The sequence below is a fragment of the Drosophila ficusphila genome, unplaced genomic scaffold (assembly GCF_018152265.1).
Source record: "Drosophila ficusphila isolate 14025-0441.05 unplaced genomic scaffold, ASM1815226v1 contig_106, whole genome shotgun sequence".
In the NCBI taxonomy this organism is placed as follows: Eukaryota; Metazoa; Arthropoda; class Insecta; order Diptera; family Drosophilidae; genus Drosophila; species Drosophila ficusphila.
In genome coordinates, this window is record NW_025063993.1 from 2,547,709 (window position 1) to 2,569,738 (window position 22,030).

General features: G+C 45.8%; 4 protein-coding genes across 5 annotated transcripts; 2 read left to right on the plus strand and 2 right to left on the minus strand.

The window, feature by feature from the left end:
* The first annotated feature begins 8,052 nt into the window (after window positions 1-8,052).
* LOC108088918 lies at window positions 8,053-8,726 on the plus strand. The gene is made up of 3 exons (XM_017186934.2): window positions 8,053-8,187; window positions 8,245-8,311; window positions 8,369-8,726. The coding sequence occupies exons 1-3, from the start codon at window positions 8,125-8,127 to the stop codon at window positions 8,641-8,643; spliced, it is 405 nt and encodes a 134-aa protein (XP_017042423.1). The 5' UTR covers window positions 8,053-8,124; the 3' UTR covers window positions 8,644-8,726.
* Window positions 8,727-8,855: 129 nt separating this feature from the next.
* Window positions 8,856-12,078, minus strand: LOC108088917 (interaptin). Of its 2 annotated transcripts, none has more exons than XM_017186932.2 (4): window positions 11,940-12,078; window positions 9,675-11,835; window positions 9,355-9,483; window positions 8,856-9,291 (listed from the first exon to the last, which is right to left on the minus strand). In XM_017186932.2, exons 2-4 carry the CDS (start codon window positions 11,826-11,828, stop codon window positions 9,055-9,057), a joined length of 2,520 nt encoding a protein of 839 aa, XP_017042421.1. In that variant the 5' UTR covers window positions 11,829-11,835; window positions 11,940-12,078; the 3' UTR covers window positions 8,856-9,054. The 2 variants fall into 2 exon arrangements, with proteins under 2 accessions (XP_017042421.1, XP_017042422.1); XM_017186933.2 differs by having other exon boundaries at window positions 9,675-11,850.
* Window positions 12,079-12,391: 313 nt separating this feature from the next.
* Window positions 12,392-18,342, plus strand: LOC108088878 (alsin homolog). Its single transcript, XM_017186873.1, has 5 exons — window positions 12,392-14,975; window positions 15,401-16,019; window positions 16,119-17,255; window positions 17,483-17,634; window positions 17,694-18,342. Exons 1-5 carry the CDS (start codon window positions 12,647-12,649, stop codon window positions 17,915-17,917), a joined length of 4,461 nt encoding a protein of 1,486 aa, XP_017042362.1. The 5' UTR covers window positions 12,392-12,646; the 3' UTR covers window positions 17,918-18,342.
* Window positions 18,223-21,174, minus strand: LOC108088879. The gene is made up of 2 exons (XM_017186874.2): window positions 20,617-21,174; window positions 18,223-19,809 (listed from the first exon to the last, which is right to left on the minus strand). Exons 1-2 carry the CDS (start codon window positions 21,074-21,076, stop codon window positions 18,344-18,346), a joined length of 1,926 nt encoding a protein of 641 aa, XP_017042363.1. The 5' UTR covers window positions 21,077-21,174; the 3' UTR covers window positions 18,223-18,343.
* Between the last annotated feature and the right edge of the window lie 856 nt (window positions 21,175-22,030).

Genomic DNA, 22,030 nt, shown 5'->3' on the forward strand with positions numbered 1-22,030 from the left:
CCCCATCCTCACATTAATTAAGTGCAACAATGCGGTGCGGATCGGGTGGCAAAGGGCGGCAAGGGAGGCTGGCCTGGCAGCATTCACATCCACATCTCCGGGCAGTCACATCGCTCGTATTAATGACATTTCTCACGAACATTTTACCAGAGCAGTCAACACAGGAGCTCTTGTCAAGCCGAAGGCACTGAGATAAACGCTCTAGTCATTATATTTCGCCGCCAAGGGATGCCTGCGAAATGCTTTCAATCAAATGTACTAATAAATAAACTTCCGCTCACGCTTTTCGTGGGCCTACCCCTGATAAATAAAAGGGAGTAATCGAGGTATAAAGGTCTTCAAATAACGATATATTTTATTAAATGTTCAGTGTTTAGGAGTTATTATTATAGGTTTTCGCCGATTCAAGAACTTCACTTTTTTAACTTTTTTTTCTTTATTTCGTTAATCAAAGGGTACCCAACTAGAAGACTGTTTGGCGTCTCGATAAGCTCCAAACAGCAAGGCATTTACTATCATTCCAATACTTTTTATAAAGTCAACGTATATACTTTCTTTACTTTACATCAATAATGATTACAGGCCTTCAATTGGCTCAGTGCAATCCAAAACTGAAGTCCAGTCCCAGAATGTGCTTCTCTCTTTTACAGCCGCCTCGCTTCAATTAGGCGCGCCTTCAAATCACAAGTCAATCAAAGTTGTTAGATTCACCGTCCTCGTCGTCATCGTCATCGTCATCGTCATAGTCGGGAGTCATAGTCGTGGTCTTGGTCTTGGTCTTGGCGACTCGGACATCGTGGTCCCGTCGCCATCACTGGCCAGTTGACATCTCCTGACATGGCACACAATGTTGCAGGAACCTGGAACCTGGGACCCAGAACCTGGAACTCGGAGCCTGCAGGCGGCAGCATCAATTACAACATCCATGACAGGCACAGCGTGAAATGTTTGTACATTTCTTGGCGGCGCTTCCGAGGGGACCAATTAGCCCTAAGTAGGCATTTCAAATGGACTCCTGCAATTAGCCAAAATCGAAGCCAACAATTTCATCACTGGCCCATCCGCGTTGGCCAGCTCCAGGCCCTTCATAATGGACGTCGCCACTATCGTTATCATTATCGATCCTTGTCGATGTGTCCATTGATATCGAAGAATTTCATTTGATCAATTGATAGTCGATGGCCGCCACCTACATCCACTTTCCTCAAGTCCTGCACTTCCAATACCATTGCCAATCCTCGCCCACAGAGGCGTACCTCCTGACGTGCTAATGGCGATTTGGTAACGCTTTATGGCATAATGGGTAAAAGCCAGTAACCACGATCGCCATCTAATATGGCTGCGGGCGAGTGTAATAAAATCTGTTGGAGATGGACTGCACGGAAAAAAGTAGGTCCAAGTAATGTTTTCTAGTTAAATAAAATCAAAGAAAAGGCTTTTATCCTTTGCATTGCTATAATACTTGTACTTCTTTGAACAATAAATATTTATTTAAGTAACAGCACTTTGATCCAGATATGCTTACCTGTTGTTCTGTTGTCTTTTATAAAAAAGGAAAGACCACTTAGATCAACAATAAATTTATTACAACAATTGTTTATTACACCTTGCCAGAGTATAACAGTACCTACGAATAATTTTATTTTAACAATACAACTATTGTCCGAAACCTTTGTTTTTAGTTGCAATGTAACACACTCAACCAGTACTTATTTCATCGATCCTATCAGCTTCCCAAATCCCAAATTTCCCGTAAATACTGCATCGCTTACAAAGTTTCAATGAAAATTATAGCAATAGAGACCAGCAATTTGTTCGGGCCAACTTGGCCGACTGCCAGCCTTCACTGTCTCATCTCCAAAGTCTGGCCGACTGACAATGGCCGATGGTCGCGAAGCGCGGGATCTCCAACTCCAACTCCGTCTCCATCTCCATCTGTATCTCGATCTGCGACTCGATCTGCAGCTCCATCTGCGCACCGTCTGCGAAGCCGTCTAGTCGCGATTTTCGGCCATAATAATTCGCGTTGTTCGTTTGTTGGGGGCATGTGGTGAGTGTACGAGTAAATTAAATTACTCGCCCGGCCGCGCCATTAACCGTAACATTATCCTTCAATGAATGGGGGCTGGGCGGCGGTGGGTATTACAGCTATTATTGTGGTGCAAATGTTATGACCGCTTTATGGAGAGAGTGCAGACCGAGGGCCCTAAGGGCAGCCTCACGTTACTGATTTGATGGGCTTTTATTCCCGCAGACCGAGAGGAGGAGTTGGGAGTTGGGAGCTGGAGCTGGGAGCTGGGAGCTAAAGTGCCGGGGCTCAGCGATCGCTGGCCGATAAGCTGGCGGTGGGGAACTGGTAACTGGTAATGCGTGCATTGACCGCTCGGATCTTGGAACTTGGAACTTGGAACTGGGATCTTGGATCTCGGGCCCCGGAGCGCTGGCGTTGACGTAAGTTGAAATTAAATTTGCGCGGCGGCCCAGAGACGAGCGATGCCTTCGCAGTACAGTTAACCTCGTTTAAGTGCGCCACGCACTGCCAAACTCAGGGAAGCAAGGGAAGCAAGGGAAGCAGGGAAGGGGGACGTGGGAAGGGGGAGGGGCGCAGGCTGGCGAGCAGCCCAGGTCCAATTAACAGTACCCAGCTCCGTCGGGCCGAAGGAAGCGGATCCGCAGACCCAGCCACAGAGCCCAGAGCCACAGTTTTGTCGCATCCTCCTGCTTAAAGCATAAGTATAACTCCGCCAACTGGTTTTGGGTTCTGGGTTCTGGGTTCTGAGTTCGCTGCCAACACCTTTTCGAGCGAGAGTTGAGGGATTCAGAGCCACATCTGACTGGTTTCATATAAAGGCCAAGGGATGGAAAGAAAAATAAAAGATAGTATCCAAAAGTATTGTATGATATTAATATTAATTGTAAAGAAAATATTTAAGAACGTACTTAGTTCTTAGTTCGTGGTTGCTAAGAAAAACTATAAAAAATTAAAAGATTCTTAAAAGAACAATTTGTCTTACTTGGTAGGAAGATTCATTTTAAATAAGTAAGTAAAATGGATTTTCGAATTGGAAAACCCAAACCCGAAGCCTTTTCCATGGGCTAAAATGAAGAGTAGAAAAAGTTGCCTGCTTTCTTCAATCATTTCGTTTTTGTCTGAAGCTCGAAGATCTATCCATAAAACGGCTAAAGCGACAACACTGCTCCGAGTTCCCGGCTTAGAGAACCGGCAAGCTCCAGTGGCAGCAACAACCCGGCATACGAGTTTATAGCGGATGCGTAAACGTAAACGCATTTGGCTCAAATGCCGTTAGGGCCTTTGACTAAATTGCATGGCCACATGGGCCCCTTCGGCAGCAGATTCAGCATCAACCTGGTCGTGGACCTCGGCTCAGGCATCAGCCATCAGGCATCTGGCCATTTGCTGGCTGCTATTTGCTGTTTGCTATTTGCATGTCGTCTGGTGAGACGCCAGGCCAGGAACTAGACTCTCCCATTGACATTTTGTCCCTGGCTCCGTTGGTTCCCCTGCCCTGGAATCGAGAAATGTTAATGCATTACACAGTTATCGATCGAAGCCGCCCAGCTCGCAGCCTCATACTGGAGCGGCTGGCATCCCATTTGACGTAATCAAAACAGCTGAATGTGGGCAACCCAAAAATGTTTTGGGTCATTGATTTCGTTCGCTATCCGTGGATCTTAACGGTTCTTTCCACTATTTCGTAATGGGCCAAGATCAATGTACCAATCTGGACGCTGTGATGCTGAGTCTCGAGATGAGCGCTCGCTGGAGAGTCTTCCCTTTTATGTGGAGTACACGCAACTGAGCCCCCATTGATTAAATAACCGAGGTCCAAATAATGGAAACACCAAGAGAACCGAAACAGTCTTAATTAGTGTTTGGAGCATCGAAGCGATGATACTCTATATATACTCTATATAATATTTAACATAAATAGTTATATTGGAGGTAAAACTAAAAGTATAACTAAAAATACTCGCGCATTGTAAATGATTTAAAGCAAGTTCAAACTAACATCTGTTTATTTTTTCTAATAAACATATATTTAGTAAGACTTTAGCCTCAGATAGTGATTTCTGATACCGTGTTTAACAAAGAACATTACACGAAGAAGCTAGATCTTACCGACTTCTTAATTATTTTTTATGATCTTCCATGAACCAGCAACTACCGTCTCAAGTTCTCGTCAAGAGAAACCCATTTCAACTGCCTTTTATGGCTGGTCTTTAAATGCTTCAGAAATGTTTCAATTGAATTGAAATGAATTGGGTCAAAGTGTTTCAGCAGCGTCAGAAGGAGAATTAAATGTGCCCACGTAGCTCGGCATTACAGGTTCATTGAGATGTTTCATCATCGCAAAGGCGTGTTTATAACATCCGAGGTGGGAGAGGCAGATGTAAATGCTGAATATAATTATGATTTATGCTTAAAGAAAGGCCAGCAGCCACTTCTGGCTGTTGGGAGGCTTGTTAGGAGTGATAATAACTTTCTTACGCATAATGTATTTAAATTGAAAACGCGGGGAGGGGAACTGTGTAATTTATAATTTAAATGGCTTTCGACATGGGCAGGGAGAATAATTAAAAATGTTAATGATCGAGATTCATCATTCTAAGCCTCCCGAAATTGGGTTCTTGTTGTTCGGATTCAGGACGCTTTAAATGGTTCAGCAGTCGCATAACGTCAATTTCCTAATGACCGCCATTGTTCGTTTCAATCACGATCTCATCCAGGATATCTTCAAATCATCTTACAGAGATCTTCATTGCAATGTCATTGTATGCAAAATTCTAAAAGGGAAAATAAAGCGCACAAAGTCGTGCGCTAAATATAAAATTTAATATGGAACTTACACATGTTCTGCGGATGCTCCAAATGGCCTGACTCGATCTTTCCCCAGTTTGATGGCTCTCTGGGTTCGGATTTACTTCGTCTCGAGTTGGCTAAAAGCTCTCACGCCGCTTAGACGTGGGGGGCTCCAGGAGATCGAGGGATTCGGGGTCATTTGCTGATTTTTACGACTATTTCTATCTTAAAGATACAAGTTTATTTATGGCCGTGCAGTAAAGTGCGACGAGTGTATAAAATGCGGGGAATGACATTGCAACACCCAGTGAGCAGGATCCGATCCGCATCCGAATCTTAAACCAAATCAGAATGGAAATGGCCCCTCCGGTGGGAGTGCGATGTGCTTGGGCTTCCCTGGGATTCAGGGAATAGGTTTGGGTATGGGAACAGCCGGCAGGGCACTAAACATGCTTCTCGAATGTGGGTAAGTTGACTCGACTTTAATGTGCCTGGCCAGCTAAATGCAAACGCACCGAGGCCCTGGGACGAGAGCCACTGTGGGGGCCACCGACCACCACCATGCTAAAAGGGTTCGGTTCGCCCCCCGCTCCCTACGCCCATTTTTTCCGCTGATGGGCCTCATTAGGAGTCGCTGGAAACCAGTTCCCGGCCGGCCGAGGAGCAGGAGCACAAAACCGCAGCCGTAGGACCCCAGACAATTGACAATTTAAACGAATTTCTTTCAAACACAGCACTGACATGGCCCGGCACAAATGACGAATAGTGGCGGATGCCCAAGCCAAAGTTTACGCATGAAATATGCACCACCAGGAGGCAGACGCAGCATCCTAACCCTTCTGGCCTCTCTGGATGCGAGTAGTTCGTGGCCAGTTGCCATTTGCCAGTTGCAAGTTGCAGCTCCAGGGACGCATGTATGAAGTGTCATTCATCTGGCCACAAACGCATTATTCAATATGCTGAGTGCACTGACAAAAAATAATCACGAAATTTTTATTACGATATTTTATTATTTATTGTTTTTTTTATAGTACCTTTTAAATTTATTATATTATATTAGTTGGAATCATGATTTCTTTTAGGACACATACACTAATATAAACTTATTTTACAGAAGTAAAAGAATAACAATTTAATGCTTAAAATCATTTTAACAATTAAACTTCAGAAAAATGAATACTCTAGATCTTAATAAATTAACAAAGCATTATTTCAAAAGGTGTTTGCCCCTTTTCCTCATTTGCTCCTGTAAAATTCTTTTTATTTTATTTCTGGGCAGAGTTGCACAACAGCCTTGGGCTTGTGAAAAGGTATAATATAGGTCAATAATGAAAATGAGCTGTAATTAATATGTTTAAATACATATGTCTGTAGCGTGAGCTATAATTTTCCTATGGGTTAATATTTTCGATTTCGAGTGTAGCAGTACATAAGCGGGGGGCAGCAGCTAGACAAACGAGTGATCGGCAGACGGACAACAACAGCGGCAGTAGTGGTATCAACAGCACCAACAACAAAAACAACAACAGCAGCAGCAGAAAAAAAACAACAACAACGAAGACGAGGACTGACTAAATGCCTCATACTGTGCGGGGTCTGCGGTTCAGGCTCCTTGACTATCTGTCCGCTGGCCAATCCGTCCGCTTGGATTTCAAGGTTAACAAGTTGCATTTGCAATTTGGCACTAGGACTGGCTCTCGAGATTTGAGACCCTGGCAGAGAAGAAGGATCGTATCCCCAGACAAGCTGACAGACGGTCGGAGCTCGACACGGTCGCTCTGCCCCTGCGACCGCATCAATCGCTTTGGTGAGAATTAAATGTTTATGCCTTTTGTTTGGCCGGAATGCCCTCTTCCCGCCAACTACCTCCGCCCTTAATGAGCGACCTGCCCAATACCAATACCAATACACGCAACCGAAATCAAAGAGTCAGAGCAAAGTACAACAAAAAGCACTCTCATCGAATCAAATGATACCCTTGGACGGACGAAACGATTCTTAAACTTAAGGGAGCATGGATAAGTTGTTAAGGGGCTGGTTGAGGTGGGGAAATGGTGGCAATCGCGGGAAAATATTCAACCAGAACACAATACAACTTTCAACTAGTTAGTTGCCTACCGCCAAAAATCCTATCCCAATTGGTTAATTAAATAATCGATACAGTTGAGTTTATCTAAGTTTAATAAAAGGAAAACAAGTACGTTAAAAACTGGGATTGTAGCTTCTTTTCGTAAGACTTCGTAAAAGCCGGTCGAAAAGGTAAAGGGGACCAACCAAACAGATGCGTACTTTTGTAAATGTTATCCTAAAGCCAATCATGCATTCGTCGTTCATCCTGCTTTAGACCTACAGCTGAACCAATTTCGTTTCCGTCAATCCAAAAGCGAAGGAGCCCTTCCTCGTGCCACAGGCTGGAGACTCAAAATGCATCGATTGCTCAGAAGAGCATTGCAGTGAGGAGTCGGCAATAATACGACGCTGATCTATTATTCGCCAGATTGTAAAAATGTAAAAATCACGCTTTCGTGTTGTGTATAAATTGAATGCAATTTATAAATGTCCAGAGTAGAATTAAATCCCCAGCCGTCGGCACAGGCCACGATCGGGTGATGGTGATTTTTCAAAATAAACAACCTTGAGCCGAGGGCTCCGCAGCTCTATAGCTCCACAGCTCCACAGCTCCACAGCTCCATAGCTCCAGAGATCCAGAGCCGAGAACAATTGCCAGAGCCCAGAGCAACAATAGACGGCAGCAGCAGCAGCCCAAAAGGATCCGCCAGATCGGATCCCTTGGAGCCGCAGATGAAAAATTGCGCCAATTGAATTTGACCAGCGATTGTGGTCGATTGCTCCTCATCGCTAGCTGGCTGCGGGAGGTGCTTTCCGAGGATCGGGGGCTGGCGTGAGGAGGTGGTAATCCACTGGGCGGTCGCTTAGTTTTCAACGCATTTATCAATACCCAAGTGGTTCGCCGTCCTCCTGCGAACCCCTCGCGGTCCCATTTTGAGGCGTTGACAATGCCAAGGGCGGTGTCGGGTGCCTTCGTTTAATGCATTCCAGGGAAGAGGGAAAAATGCCGCCGTCTCTGATTGAAGGTGAAGGCACAAAATCGATTTGGCACATCTTACATCATTCACGGGAGACCTCCACCAAACATTTTTTAATGCACAAACCTCTTCAAATACCAACAATATCCTACAATTATTATTTATAATAATCAATTTTGTTCGGTTACCAAACGGAGTCAGTTGTAAATCACATCAGTCATTCTTACTGGAAAACTGTATCAGCGAGGACCAGTCATGAATATATTCCACTCCCTAATATTATTTGGAGGGTTAGGGATATCTGTTTATGGGCAAATCGTAAGTTCGAAAGCGTCACACTAAAAAGTTTTCTTCTATGGTGTCTGTTTTCTTCAGCAAAAGGCCGACCCACTTGAAAACGTTAATACAGACATGGAAAGAGCGGAGGTTAGAAAAACTAAGGGTAAATACTTATACTATTGACAACAAGTACATGTTTAACGTTGTTACTTTTTCTTAGATGGCTGGGAATGTGCCGGAATGATATGCCCCAAGTTTACGGCTTCCTGTAGGGTGACTAAGGTGTTATACCCATCTCAACTAATAGACCACTTTCTTCTTATCATATGCATGGACAAAACCCAAAAGAAGAAGTGCGGGTTAACCCGTAGTCGAAGAGGCGAAATAAAGGAAATTTTAGAGGTGGACGACGAAGGAAATACGGTCATGGTAAAGAGAGAGGTAATTTCAACAAATGATGGCACTGCGATACCCTTGTGCCCAAGGAAGAAATGAAACACTTGCATTGATTGATCTGACACAAAATAATTTTATTTTATATATATGTATAAATAAATATATATTATGTGACAACCCAATAAGGTTTACGTAACATTACACGTATACTATATTATGGGGTAAATAGGTTTGTAGATTGGCGTTTTAACGTTTAACTAATAAATTGAATTATTTAAATAAACAAAATATAAATAAATCTAAAGAATACAAAAACAAACAATATATTATATATTCGTAAATTGATCTAAGTAATTTACAACAGGATAAACACCATGAGACTAGGGTTAACACAAATATAAACTTAATTTTTTCACTTTTCAATGACAAACTAAATTCGAGACAAACAAATAAATTAAGTACTCAACAGAAATTACTGCGAAAATTTTTGTGAAAATTAAGTTAGGCATTCTAAGAGTGCTCTGCTACCGCTCGCAGTTCCTCCATAAGGGATGGCATGACCTCCACCCTTGTTTGATCCCGACCAGCCATAAGTAGCATGTTTAGCTCGTCCATATCTGAACGACATGCTGAAATATCGTCGGTTAATTGGCACAAATTCGGTTGGCATCGCTGGCTTCGCTCGATCAGCTCCAGGATGAAGCTGTTGGTTGGACGACGAGTCTCATTGGCGGTTTGTTGAACAAGCTGTGGGGAGAAAAATTATTTAATTGAATGTCCAGATCAGCTTATCCAAGTCTATCAAATTACCTTCTTGTAATCATCGATCAGATTAGCCACCTCATGGGCGGGTTCTTGGGGCGTGGTGCTCGCCGTCGATTTTCCCGAATCCGAGGCTTCAAAGCGCGATCTCTCCGCTGCCAACGTTTGTTCCAGAAACTGTGGAAAACGATATTTTTTAATCTCGTGTTACACGCAGTAAGCTGACCAGTACGTTAGTGAATAATAATCAGAGGGTTTAGCTTCTAACAAATCGCATATTTTGCGTATAATTTGTTAAGAGTAGCAACGCCTCTGCTTTATGAATTTACCCCTTATTTTTGTTAATGATTTTTAACTTTGGCGGTTACCTTAATTTTTTTTAAGGCCTGCTCATGCCTTCCGCTCATCTCCGCCAGCTTTGTTTTGAGTCCAGGCAACTCCTCAGCCTTTCGGTTATTAACTCTCCCGTTCCGCAGTTCTTTTCGAAGAAGTTTGGCTAATTGTGGCCAGCTTTTAATGTGTGGCAGCCTTCTCCCCGTTTCCATTTCGAGAACTTGACCCAGAGACCGCAAGCAGTCGACCGCCTTGCGTTCCTCTCGATTAGCTTTCTCTCGCTCTTCCAGCAAAGATTTTACCTGGCTTTGTAGCCTTTGTAAGTTAATAGAATCAGCAGAGTGTATATCCAGATTCTCTTGGAATGTTTCCTTTAGCAGCTGTAACTCTAGACGATTCTCCTCGTCCTTTGCCAGGCTCAGTTTTTGCAGCTTTTGAAGTTCTTCATTTTGACCAGCAAACAGTTCATTTAATTGCTCCAACTCAATCGTCTTCTGTTGAAGCTCTGCCCGCATCTCCAGTTCCAAATGTTGAGTGGCTTGCAGTGCACCTAGAAGTTGTATCCAGTCTGCTTCCATTTTGTTTGTGCTCTTGATTTTGGCATCTTGTTGCTGGAGCAGCTTTTGGAGTAAGGAAACTGTTTGCAGTTTCTGGGCCTTGACGTCTGCCAATTGGAGCTCCAAAGACTCTATGCGTTGGGTTAGAATCGGGTCCTCAAAGTCCGTTTGAGTCGCTTGGCATGTATTTATTTCTTGTTGCCTTGAGCTTTCGATCGTTTTTAACTGCTCTTGCCAGATCTCAGCATTTTTGCTTTGGATATCCAGTTGGGACTCGGCCTGGAACAATGCTTTCTCTAGCTGCTCGCACTGAACTGCATAGGCTTGGAGTTTTTGCGTTAACTCAGTTTCCTTGACGGAACTCTCTTGTTTTAATTTGCCAATCTCGATTTTCTCTAGTTCCAACTGCATCTGGGTTTCTTCGCACTTGGAACACATTTCGGCATACTGCCCATTTAGGGTGCGTACCGTTTGCTCCAGTTTTTTAAGAGTGGTTTGTGCTTCTTTTAAATTTTCTTTCAGGCTTTCTTTCTCTAGTTGTAAGGAAGCCAAAGAAATTGTTAAACGCTCCACCTGTTCCAATTTGAGAGCATCGTTGTGCCGAAGCTGGGCCTCCTCTAAAAGCTGAGCTTGCCGCGAAAACTCCAATTGCTCCAACTGGCGTTGCTGCTCCTCGCTTTGTTCCTTTAACTGTGACATTATCATCAACTCTGCCTGGAGCTCGTTAAGAGAATTCTTAAGGCTGGCAATTTCACTTGTCTTGCTGTTAATCTCTTTATGAAACTTCATACTATAGGAGTGCATGACATCTATGCTACTTTCCCTAGTCAACTTTTGCTGGTAGTATTGTTTCAAATCAAGGAACTCCTGTTCCTTTATCGCCAGCAATTTTTCCTGGGTTTGCAGCGTCTCGTTTAGCTCGGCGATGACCTGGCGGAGCTGCTCCCTCTCGGCGGTGACACTACGCAAGGCATTGCCTTTTAGCTCTAGTTGGTGCTCCATTTGGCTCTTAAGTTCGAGTAGTTGCTTGCATTTCCCTGTCATATGCTTGCTCTCCAGCTCCATGCCGGCCAAAGTCTGCTGCAACTGAGATAGTTTTTCGTCGTGATCAAAGCTGAGTCGCTGGATGTCATCCAGAAGCATCTTCTTTTGCTTACGAAGCACGTCTATCAACTGACGCTGATCCCGTAAACGGGCCTCCTGTTGTTTATACTCAAAAGACGAGTCTGAAGATTCAGAGTCCCTCTTAAATCCTGATGTGCTAGGGGATTTTGGCGATTCCTGCTCCTGCTGCTTCTCCAGAGAGGCACACCGTGTGTGTAGGCGCATCGATTCTTGCTGCAGCCTTTGGTTCTCCATTAGATATTTGCGCTCCTGGGCGTACAATCGTTCCAGTGTCTCCAGCCTGCTGTGCTTCTGCGACTTGAGCTCCTGCTTGTACCACTGCTCCGACTTCAGCAGCCTTTCCACCTCACTGCGCGACCGAAGAAGTTCTTGCCGCACCAGGAATATAGACTGTTCCCGTTCCGACTCCGGCTTTTGGCAAGAATCGCCACCTCCCTCGTCACTGGTGCAGCTAAAGTGGCCGGAATCATCTGCCAATGCTGTCGTGCCCTCGCAGGCTGACTCCATTGCCAAGCTGTAAAAAAATCCGCTTTGAAAGGGTGAGTTCGTGGCCAAAAAACAAGTTTTGTGGGCGAATGCAAGTCCGTATAACTGCTGTATATTTTATCTGAAACCTACCTGTTTCTATTGCTGCGCTCTTACTGACGGAATATTTTTGTGTTACTTGTGAGTAACTCTCAAAAGAATAACGGGAAAAACTACATTTTAAGCGAAATAAACAAATCTGCAGAAAGTTTCTGAGCAATCAGCTGATGGACAGAACAGTAAGACCGTACTAAGAAAATAGCATGAGCCTTAAATTCAAAAAAAAAATACTAACAAATATACTTATTTTTGTACAGGCTTGTGACGAAAGCAATCAGCAATGTGACGTCACCTAGAATGCTGTATTCCTTTTTTATTATTATTCTATTAAACATATGTTTTTATTTAATGCTGTGATACTGAAAACTAATAACTTTACATATTAGCAAATCTTAATTAAGCGAAACCAAGAATTGGATAAGCTCTATTTTTCATGAATACCGCTTCTAAATATATATTTCTGAAAATTAAACCGCTGGTCACATTCAGAACAAGAAATCATCACAAAAACATGAATTCTTATTAGCCAGTAAATATCAAGTGCAATTCACGATTTTCATACCTTGGCATTAAAAATTTGCGTTCCAATTCGCGGCATAAAATGTTAGACAGTGTCCCGAGCGCCTAGCGGAAATTGCAGAACGCGCAGCATGTGAGAACAGACTGCAGTCGATTCGTGCAACTGCGTCGTGTTATAAAATTTTGGCCCTGGTCGAATCTCCAACAACAACTCGTGCATCATGGCCAGTGCGTCGGATGACTCGACATCAGCGGGTCAGGAGGATCAGGAGTCCTTCGCCATCTATCATGAAGGCAGGGCACTGCAGCTCCACTGGCGCGGATTGCCTCCCTTGCGACGGGCTCCCGCATCCCGGATCTGCAGCATTGGCGATGGGTTGCTCCTCCTGACCACCGATCACGCCCTGTACTCTGCCCAGCTACAGGCCAACCGTAGACAGCTGGACCTTCAAATCCTACGCACGGATGTGGTAGACATGGACTTCTGTTCCGGCAGCCAGGAGCTGTTCGTGGTTCTAAGCAACGGCTCTGTGCAGCGCCAGATCACCGGATCTGGTAGGGAAGTGGGTCACCCACACGCATGGCAAACCCTCGCCTTCGACCCATTGGAGCTGCTCGCCGAGGGCGTTCGCATCCGGCGGGTTTGCTGTTCCGCTCAGGGCGTAGTCTTCGTCGGCGCTAGTGGAGAAACCTATGTCATGGGCTCCTGCGGCGAGGTCTTCAATGCGGAGCAACAACCCCGCCATATGCGCCTTTACGAAGAGGGCAAGGAACTGCTTGATCTGGCCGCCGGAAATGAGCATTTTGTGATGCTAGTGGCACCCTACAACCTGGCCGACGATGTGCTCCAGTTGCAATTAGCCAGTGCGAAGGACGATCCTGAGGATGAGCGCGCCTCCGTAAAATCCCTGAGCAGTGACAACTCGGTGCGTAGCTTTGCGGCCAACACTAGGCACCTGCTCCACCAGGGGTACGCTCTGCTTCACACCCAGCTCTTCACCTTCGGAGCCTCCAATAATGGCCTCCTCGGCACCGGTGACCACATTCGGAGAGCCAATGTGATGCGCCTTCAAAAACTGGACAGCATGGGCGTGTGCAGCATCGCAGCCGGATTGGAGCACACAGTGGCCCGCACCCTGGACGGAAGGCTCTACCATTGGGGCCTTAACAACCACTCCCAGTTGGGTGAGGATGTCAGCTCGCCCATGGAGATTACCATAGCGGATAACGCGGCATCATTGCCAATCGAACAGAACTCGGCGCTAGAGGCAACTTGCGGAGACTACCACACGCTGCTGCTTAATGCCTCCGGGCAGATACAATCCCTCCAGCCACCGCCTCCAATGCGCCACCTGCAGCAGTCCAGCACCTATGCCCAGACGCTTCTCCAGCTTCAGTTAGGTGCTGCGTGGCCACGCCAACTGCGACTGCTCATGTGTTCCGGGGGGTTCACGCTGCAAAACCAAAGGAAGTTCCAAAGGCAGTATCACTACTACCTAAGTCACCTGCAATCGCAGCTTCAGCTGCTTCTCAAGCATCGCCAAGCTGTTCAGTTGCTGGAGATCTGGCAGCGACAATCAGCTCTGGAGGCGATCAGCGTCCTCGGCCCCCTGCTGGTCAGCTGGGAGCGCATGCTGTGCTTACTAGTTGCGACATTGCATTCGTTGGAGGGATTCTACCGAGCGGACTTTGTGCAGCCCGCCGATCTGCTTTTTATTTGCCACTACAAGGAGTATATCGAGCTGTTCGACGGGTACACCAAGGCATATTGCGACGTGTACTCGGTTAATGGCTTTGGTGAGGCGGTGGCCGCCGTGGCCGGACTAAGCAGTCCGCTGGCCGAACTCAACGAGGAGAGCTACGTGACGCGGCTGTTCCAGCAACCCTTCAGCATTTATCAGCTGTTTGTGCAATTTATGGAACTGCTAGTGAGGACGCAACCGGAGTACGGCGAGCACAGAGTGGCTTGGTCGGAATTCGCACGGCTCAGCTGCATCAGCCAAGAACTGGCCGTGAACACCAGGGATTTCTGGAGCAGCAACGATCGTAACCCAAGGATCGTTCAGTTCAGAAGACGACAACGAAGGGTTATCCTTACATCTGCCTTAGTGCCACTGAAACTCGTCACTTCTGGCCTCAGTATATCCAGCTACAGCTTCATCTTGTTTTCCGACTTTTTGTGCCAGGTCGGCGGAAACTCCCTGTTCTCCTATCCACTGACTACGCTGTGGGTTTGGACCGAGGGCGACCTGAGCTTGCGCTTGACAACGCCGGAGAAAACCTTTCTGGTCACAACACGCTCCCAGGAAATGCGCAAGGTGTGGCTGGACCAGCTGCAGTCGAGCATCGTTGCGTCCTTAGGAAGACCTCTCGGCAGTGCGGTCCCCAGTGCTCGCTCCACGGGTTACGAGTTCAGCCGGGAGCACACAAAGTTCTCCCGGGTGAAGGCGTGCGGTACTTGGAGGAAGGGTGTTCTCCATGGAAACTGCTACCTGGAGTATCCGGACGGAAGTGTCTACTGCGGGGAGCTGCATCATGGTGTCATCGAAGGTGAGTGATCCATTTGATAAGTCAAAATATTTAAGTAAAAGGAAAATTAAAAGTTATATTCCAAACATTTTTTCGAAAATGTTAGTCAAAGGCTAAGATTGATAGTTTAACGTTGATATTATTCAATCCAGGAAAGAAGAGTTTAAATTCAAAAATTGAATACATAAACCATTTATTGGATTATTGCACAATGAAGTCTCCGCATTTTATTTAGACATATTATATGATACTAAGTGACTGTTAACAAACTAATTATGGTATACCAGCCGAAAAAATAAGAAAAATGGACCAAAAAGAAACAATTCTAAGACCAGCATTCTGAAAAATTTCATACAATTTTATACTGTTCTTTACCCATTTAGAGATTGAATTCGACCAATGCAACCGTTATTTAAAAAACATTTTAAAGCAACTCAAAATTTCAGGCTATGGCAAAATGGTGATTCCCGCATCTGGTCTGTACGTTGGTCACTTCAAAGGTGGTCGCTTCCACGGTCACGGTGTCTACGAGATGCACAGCAAGGACTCCCCCGAAAGCGAAGTTTACGAGGGAAACTTCTGCGAGGGTCTCTTCCACGGTCACGGAATGATGCGGAACAACCGATACATCTACGTGGGCGAGTACCAGGCTAATGTGCGCAGTGGATACGGTGTGATAGAGGACCTGGTAAGCGGAGACAAGTACATGGGAATGTTTGCGGACAACAAGCGATCGGGAATCGGCAGCTGCATTACCAATCGGGGTGACTATTTCGAGGGCAACTTCTCCGGAGACGATCTAATGGGTAGTGGCGTTGCGGTGTTTGAGAACGACTATTACTACGAGGGCGAGCTCACGCTGCACGGCCCCAATGGACGGGGAGAGTACTATATGCCCAGCGGAGATGCGGCCGGAGGAAACGGTGTCATTGCCACCGGGGAGTCCGACGAGACCTGTGAGCTGATCGGCAATAAGATGTTCGGGCAGCTGAGCGGTAGCTGGGAAACGGTGCGAATTCAGGCCGGCGAACTTGTTCTAAATAGACGATTTCCAAAATACCCAAGGTAAGTCAACGATATCAAAACAATAAAATACAAATTAAATAAAAAAAAAAAACGTTACCTGCCATTTTAAAAAATAATACATAATATCTTATCTTCCAGTTCCCTTGGTCGCCAAGTGGTGGATCACAATCGCAAATGGCGTTCGCTGTTTAACAACTTTGAGTCGGACCTGGCCAATTGCACGGCCAACAGTAGCAGCTCTGGTGGAAATCCGTCAGTGGGCACCCTGAGAAAGAACTCGAAACCGTCGCTCAGCACGGCTCAACTGTGGAACTGCATAGCGGTGTATATGAGCAAGCAGCGTGCTCGGGAGGGAGCTAAGCCTGGAAACTACTTCAACAATATCCTGCTGAGTCTGCCGCTGCCGCAGAAGACATCTTCCCCACTGGCTAAGGCGCGGAGCACCACAAACCCACTGAGCAAGCTGCAAACGGAGGCTGCATCGGCTCTAGACTTTCTGGGATTTCCGCCACGCCGCATCCACTCCCAAGAAACGCTGAACAGTAAGCCAGGCGGACTACAGAGGGCGGATAGCTTGCTTTCTGTGGGTCACAATTCCTCTCGCGACTTGGACACCAGCAGTCTGGCCAGCTTTCAGATGGAACAAAGTCTGCTCAATGATTCTGTAAATGCTGACGAGTCAAGCACGCTCAACGAAAGTTTTACCAAATTAAGTCACAACAACAATAACAGCATCTCGAAGCACATGAACAACAGCGATTGCTCGATTACCTCCACAACATCCACGACGAGTGCAATGCTCGAGCAGGTGCCCAGTTTTGGAATGGCCTCGGTGCTCACGGAGCAGGATGTGGCCTCCATACGTTTGTACCTAGAGCAGGCTTTCAAAGATCGGCATCATCCGCTGTACGCCTTAAACGAGCGCATTGCCAACTGTTTCCACTACTCATACGGCTACTGGAAGGTCAAACCGACCCCGATCCTCGCTAAGCAGGCGATGAGGGAGTGGGAGTCTATATCGCGACGCATTTACCGATTTGTGCGTAAGATGTTCCCAGCTTTGCCCGAGGACTATTGCCACATGGAGGGTAGCAGGGAGGTTATTTCGCACATTACCCTGTTGTACCCTCTGGTGCTATCCGAGGGCATCTACTCCACCTTATTTGTGTTGTACGCGAATAAGTACAGTCGCAAGGACGAAATGTACCGGCAGAATCTAAATCTTGCCGAGAAACTTAAGGACCAAGAGCTAGTTGAACTTATGGGCCATGAGAGGTGAAAAAAATAATTCAATCAACATTTGTCAAGTGGTTGTATAGATGCTTTAGGTTAACTTTAACGAAATTAGAGACATCTCTGCTAATTTACGAGGCAACACAAAAAAGACGAAAACCCATATTTTAATAATTTTGTTTAACGTCTATGAATTTATATGCTTACTTATATGCTTCTCTTCCTTCAAGTAATATTATGGCAGAATAAAGTTATTATTTCGGTTTCAGATTTCTCCAAAATGTGATGCTGGATCCCAAATTTGAAGAGTCGGTTCAGTCGTTAAAGGAACTGCAGGAGAAGTTTAGTCCCCAGGACATGTTGACTGTGATACAGCGCAGCACGCAGCTGCTAACGGAGGCATATGAACACGCCATGGCGGGTGAGTGCTCATCTGTAAGGAATTTCGAGAAACTGTTGAACTATCGACCCTATTTACAGCAAATGCCGCTCAGCTCAATGCGGACAACATGATACCGCTCACCATGCTCACAATGCTGCGCGCTGCGGTTCCCCACTTGGGTGCCGAGTTGGCCCTGCTGGACGATCTGACCGGCGGCCCCAATTTTCAGGCAGAGATGAACGGAATGGCGGGTTATTGCTACACCACACTAAAGGCTGCCTATGAGCACGTAACCCTTAGAGCCCTGCAAAAAACCCCCTGAGCGAACTCGACCCAAAGGCAAAAGCTGTAATATTTATCGTTTTTTACTTGTTAAGTCGACCTGATACATTTGATCTACGGATTCTCAAGGTTCGGTTATCGCTTAAGCCCGAAGAAGTTGGGTTATGGCTAAATAATAAGCTAGATAATATGTTACTCTTTGTTGAAAATGTAAAGCTTAATTGAAAGAAAGAGAAGGAAAGCGAGTATTTCCCGTATATAGTCTGTATATACCTTAAGAGACGAAACTCCCCTATAGGATTACGGGTATTGATTCTGTACAGAAGCTAATGGATAGCCTGTAGATCAGTGTAGGAAATGTGTATCTATATATTTATGTATGTATTTGTTTTGTATATTGTAGGCGAAAACACAACATTCCGATTATTCACCAAACCAAATAAATATCTACACACATATACTGGAGCTATTCTGGCTCGAAATCCTTAAGGGTCTGGCCTTTCTGGGAGGGGTCCACTGCGAAAAAAATCTCAGCCATTTGCGTGGTGAAGAAAGTTTTGTCCAGGTTGTAAATAAGGTACTTTTCGGGAAATGTCGTGCCCTCCTCGTAGTTGTACACCAGAATCACCGGATCGTTGTGCTTGGCGATCTTAAGCTTGACCAGATAGGCCAGCGCATAGATGGCCTTTCGGTAGACGTTTCTTCGGTGTGCGATCAGGCTCCCAGTGCAATACGGGAGCATGGTGACGTTGTGGTACATAGAAACGTAGTCCTCGGCGGAGCGCATGTGGCTGACGAAGAGTATAGGAGCCTGCGGCCGGAAGTGGGCGATCTTCTGCACCATCCGGGTGGTTACCCCTATGACGACGATGGCCACCGCGCGAACCTCCAAGGAGGCGGTGACCACGGCGCGGGCTAGGCTGTCCGCTCCCGTGTGCGAGCGGTCGCAGTACGGATTGTTGGCCAGCGCCACCGGGCAGATCTGCTCGAAGATCGCGCTTTGCAAGTAGCGGAAGTAGCAGCTCTTCTTCGACGGAGGGCAGGAAACCAGGTACTTATCGGGATAGTAGAACGTGTAGTAATAGTGCGCCGGGTCCACCCTGAGCTGCTGCTCGTCAAGGAGCCTCGGATCGAAGATGATGGGCTTCTTGGAGGCGTAGGCCAGCTGCATGAAGCACTCGGCGTCGGGACACAGGTGCATGATGTCCGGCACAACCGCCGGCTTGGCCAGCTCCACGAAGAAGCCATCGTAGCGCTTAACGGCCCAGTTCAGCTCACCCTTGCAGCCCAGGATCTCGTTGAGGACCACTCTTGCGTACACCCGCATTCCATCGCACTGTATGACGGACATCGCATGCTCCAGGTCGTCCAGGTACTTCGGGGTGCCCACGATATGCGACACCACCACGTTGAGACCCACCTCTCGGGTAAAGGTCAGATCCTCCAGCTCCTCATACGAGATCCGGAAGCGGCGGCACCTGGCCGGGAACAGGACGGGCATGTGGGCGTACAGGGCACCGCCCCTGGCCACACAGCACTTGAGGTGGTCCGTGTGGACGCTCTGCACCATCAGCTGGATCTCATCGCCGATCAGGATGAAGTCGAATTGCTGCACGTCGACGATCAGGAAGCGCGCATTCACGTAGACAACTTCCGAGGTGCACCTGTCGGAGAACTCCCGATCTACGGTAAGGATTATCTTCTGGCCCTGCACCAGGTCGACGGACGTCTTGCCTTCCAGGCGGAACTGAGTGTTAAAACCGCCGGTAAACTGGTGGCGCGGCGAGATCTTCACCATGATTGAGGACGCCACCGGGAAGCCCAACTCCTTGGACACACTGATCTCCGCCTCGCGCAGCTTTACGATCAGAGTCTGGTTGTCGTGCTGGGTGCCCACGAAAAGATTGATCAGGAAGCAGCGGACTCCGTTTACTGAAAATAACATGGATTTTATTTTATGTTCACGTTATCCAAACATCCAGAAAGGGTACGCTGGCTTGACTTAAAGAGATAATAATACTTATACCAATACCAAAGAATTTAGACAACAGCTTAAAAGAGTACCAATGTATTAGGGATTTACCAAAAAATTTAAGTTAAATTTAAATTTTCTTAGCGGGGATCTCGTCCATATTTGTTACTTCTGTATGCTTAAAGGATGTACCTATACTCGTTACTTGCGACTTATAGGGTATTCTGTAATTGGTGAAATATATATGTAAGAAGTAAAGGGAAGCACTAGTCACCCCATTAAGTATATTCCTGGTCAGATCATCATTGTTAAGATCTCGGGAAACTAAACGACCTAAATACCTAAATACGTACGCAGCGCAAGTTTATTAAATGTATGTGCCTCGCCCACTTTTCGGCCCACAAACCGTTAAGTTCCGTGGCGCCCTTAGATTGACAAATTAAGTAGACGCTTTGAATCTACTCCTGATTTTCCAAAAATGTGTCATGCCCGATTTTTAGCCTGGCAGCCTTGTGGGTGTGTCCGCTTTTCGGTTTATAAACCATTATTGTCTTTTCTAGAAAACTTTAAGAGCTAGATGCTAGTGATAAATAAGCACTGAAAAAAGTCTATGGAAAAATTCAATGGCTATTAAAATTGTTCACCTGAGTACGCGAATCTCGCTTGACTTGTTTTGAGTTAAAAATACATGTCATCATATGGCCATTGGCTTATAAAATAAGTATAAGGTGTACGAACCACTAAATGATATGCTTTTAATAACTCACGTAGATATTTCTTAAGCTCGTTATCGCAATTCGGCATCGCTGAAAGCTCGACACATTTGCGGTTCTCATTAGGATCGGGGGCGTGTGGAGTGGTCAGGATCTGGAAGCCTCGGAAGAAGCCGTGCCAGCGATCTTCCTCGAACGGGATTTGGCACAGATCTTCACTCAACTCCTCAAAATCAACTTCCTCCTCCGAGATCCCGTCGGAGTTATCGTTATACGCCGAAAATAAGGAGTACTTAGAGTGGATGTCCATCCCTTCCGCCCCGCTTCCACCCCGAATAAAGCTGGCGTCGTCATCCGGGCCTAAAAGGTTACGGAACGTTTTCCGCCGCTGCATGTTGCCCAGCTTCTCCTTCGCCTTCTGCAACTTCTCCACGTCCACGGCAATGATGCGCAGCCGGGCAAACATGTTGTCGATTATGGACTCAATGGTCGGAAGCTCATCGACAACGCTCATTTTTAGGAATTAATGAAAAATTTGGGAAACGAATAAAAAACAGTGTGATTTTAAGTGTGACGTAGAACCTAAGTTCAATCAAAGTTGGATAAGTCAATATTTAGATCCCTTTTCATACTGTTCGATTATTCTCAATGCTTCGTTTATAAACTTGTCCAAATTCACGACAGATTTTATTAAGCAAAAAAAAAATAATAGTCCTGTCCTTGTCCTAATCGTTTTACAAAAACGAATACTTGCTAAACTAAAGTTACCTCAAAAACTAATTTAAATTCGTTGATTTTAAATCCACTAAAATTGATTTCAGCCCCTTTCGCGAAAATATTTCGAAAAAAGTTCTCAGGTAGGAGTAAGTTGCATTTATTCGATTATCTTTAAAATTTTTGCCGGAAGCTTAATATGTAATTTAATTGAGCAATTATATGTAAGATTTGGTAATAGTTGTCTTCCAAAGGCGCAGCAATTACATAACTTCGCTTTAGTTGCAGCTAGTTGTCCGCATCGAAATGCCAACCTAATCGACCCCCTATGAACCCAGACGATTGTTTATAGTTTTATCTGCCCTTTTGCCACCCATGCATTTCCCATTTCTACGCAACATATTTCGTTTTCTTTTTTTGAATTCTCCAGCGATAAAAAGAAACCGCAATCCGAAGCGCAGGTAACATTGGTTTTTTGTTGCCGCTGCTGCTTCTCATTTTTGTTTATTTCCGTAATTTATTTGCCTGTTTTGCCCGAAGGCGAAAATGTTAAATTTAGCATCAAGCGTCAAGTGAAATGTTTACAATGTGAGAGAAAGTTAAATGGAAATGCGGAGGGGAGGTTCTTTTCGGAAAACAGGGAGCCCTAACTAAGCGTTTTAGAATCATTCCGGAATCTTGTTTCAGCGGAGGAGGCCCAGCAGCACTTGAGCACTGCGAGTTCCGCCCGGAGAAAAGGGGAAACATAAACATC

What these genes read in the sequence shown, in the direction of transcription:
- LOC108088918 (XM_017186934.2), top strand. Translation starts at nt 8,125, where the DNA reads ATGAATATATTCCACTCCCTAATATTATTTGGAGGGTTAGGGATATCT. An exon ending in TATCTGTTTATGGGCAAATC is followed by an intron (nt 8,188 to 8,244) that starts GTAAGTTCGAAA and finishes TGTTTTCTTCAG; the next exon opens with CAAAAGGCCGACCCACTTGA. An exon ending in GGAGGTTAGAAAAACTAAGG is followed by an intron (nt 8,312 to 8,368) that starts GTAAATACTTAT and finishes ACTTTTTCTTAG; the next exon opens with ATGGCTGGGAATGTGCCGGA.
- LOC108088917 (XM_017186932.2), bottom strand. Translation starts at nt 11,828, where the DNA reads ATGGAGTCAGCCTGCGAGGGCACGACAGCATTGGCAGATGATTCCGGC. An exon ending in AGGCCTTAAAAAAAATTAAG is followed by an intron (nt 9,484 to 9,674) that starts GTAACCGCCAAA and finishes CGTTTTCCACAG; the next exon opens with TTTCTGGAACAAACGTTGGC. An exon ending in TGATCGATGATTACAAGAAG is followed by an intron (nt 9,292 to 9,354) that starts GTAATTTGATAG and finishes TTCTCCCCACAG; the next exon opens with CTTGTTCAACAAACCGCCAA.
- LOC108088878 (XM_017186873.1), top strand. Translation starts at nt 12,647, where the DNA reads ATGGCCAGTGCGTCGGATGACTCGACATCAGCGGGTCAGGAGGATCAG. An exon ending in GCATCATGGTGTCATCGAAG is followed by an intron (nt 14,976 to 15,400) that starts GTGAGTGATCCA and finishes TCAAAATTTCAG; the next exon opens with GCTATGGCAAAATGGTGATT. An exon ending in GAACTTATGGGCCATGAGAG is followed by an intron (nt 17,256 to 17,482) that starts GTGAAAAAAATA and finishes TTTCGGTTTCAG; the next exon opens with ATTTCTCCAAAATGTGATGC.
- LOC108088879 (XM_017186874.2), bottom strand. Translation starts at nt 21,076, where the DNA reads ATGAGCGTTGTCGATGAGCTTCCGACCATTGAGTCCATAATCGACAAC. An exon ending in CGAGCTTAAGAAATATCTAC is followed by an intron (nt 19,810 to 20,616) that starts GTGAGTTATTAA and finishes TGTTATTTTCAG; the next exon opens with TAAACGGAGTCCGCTGCTTC.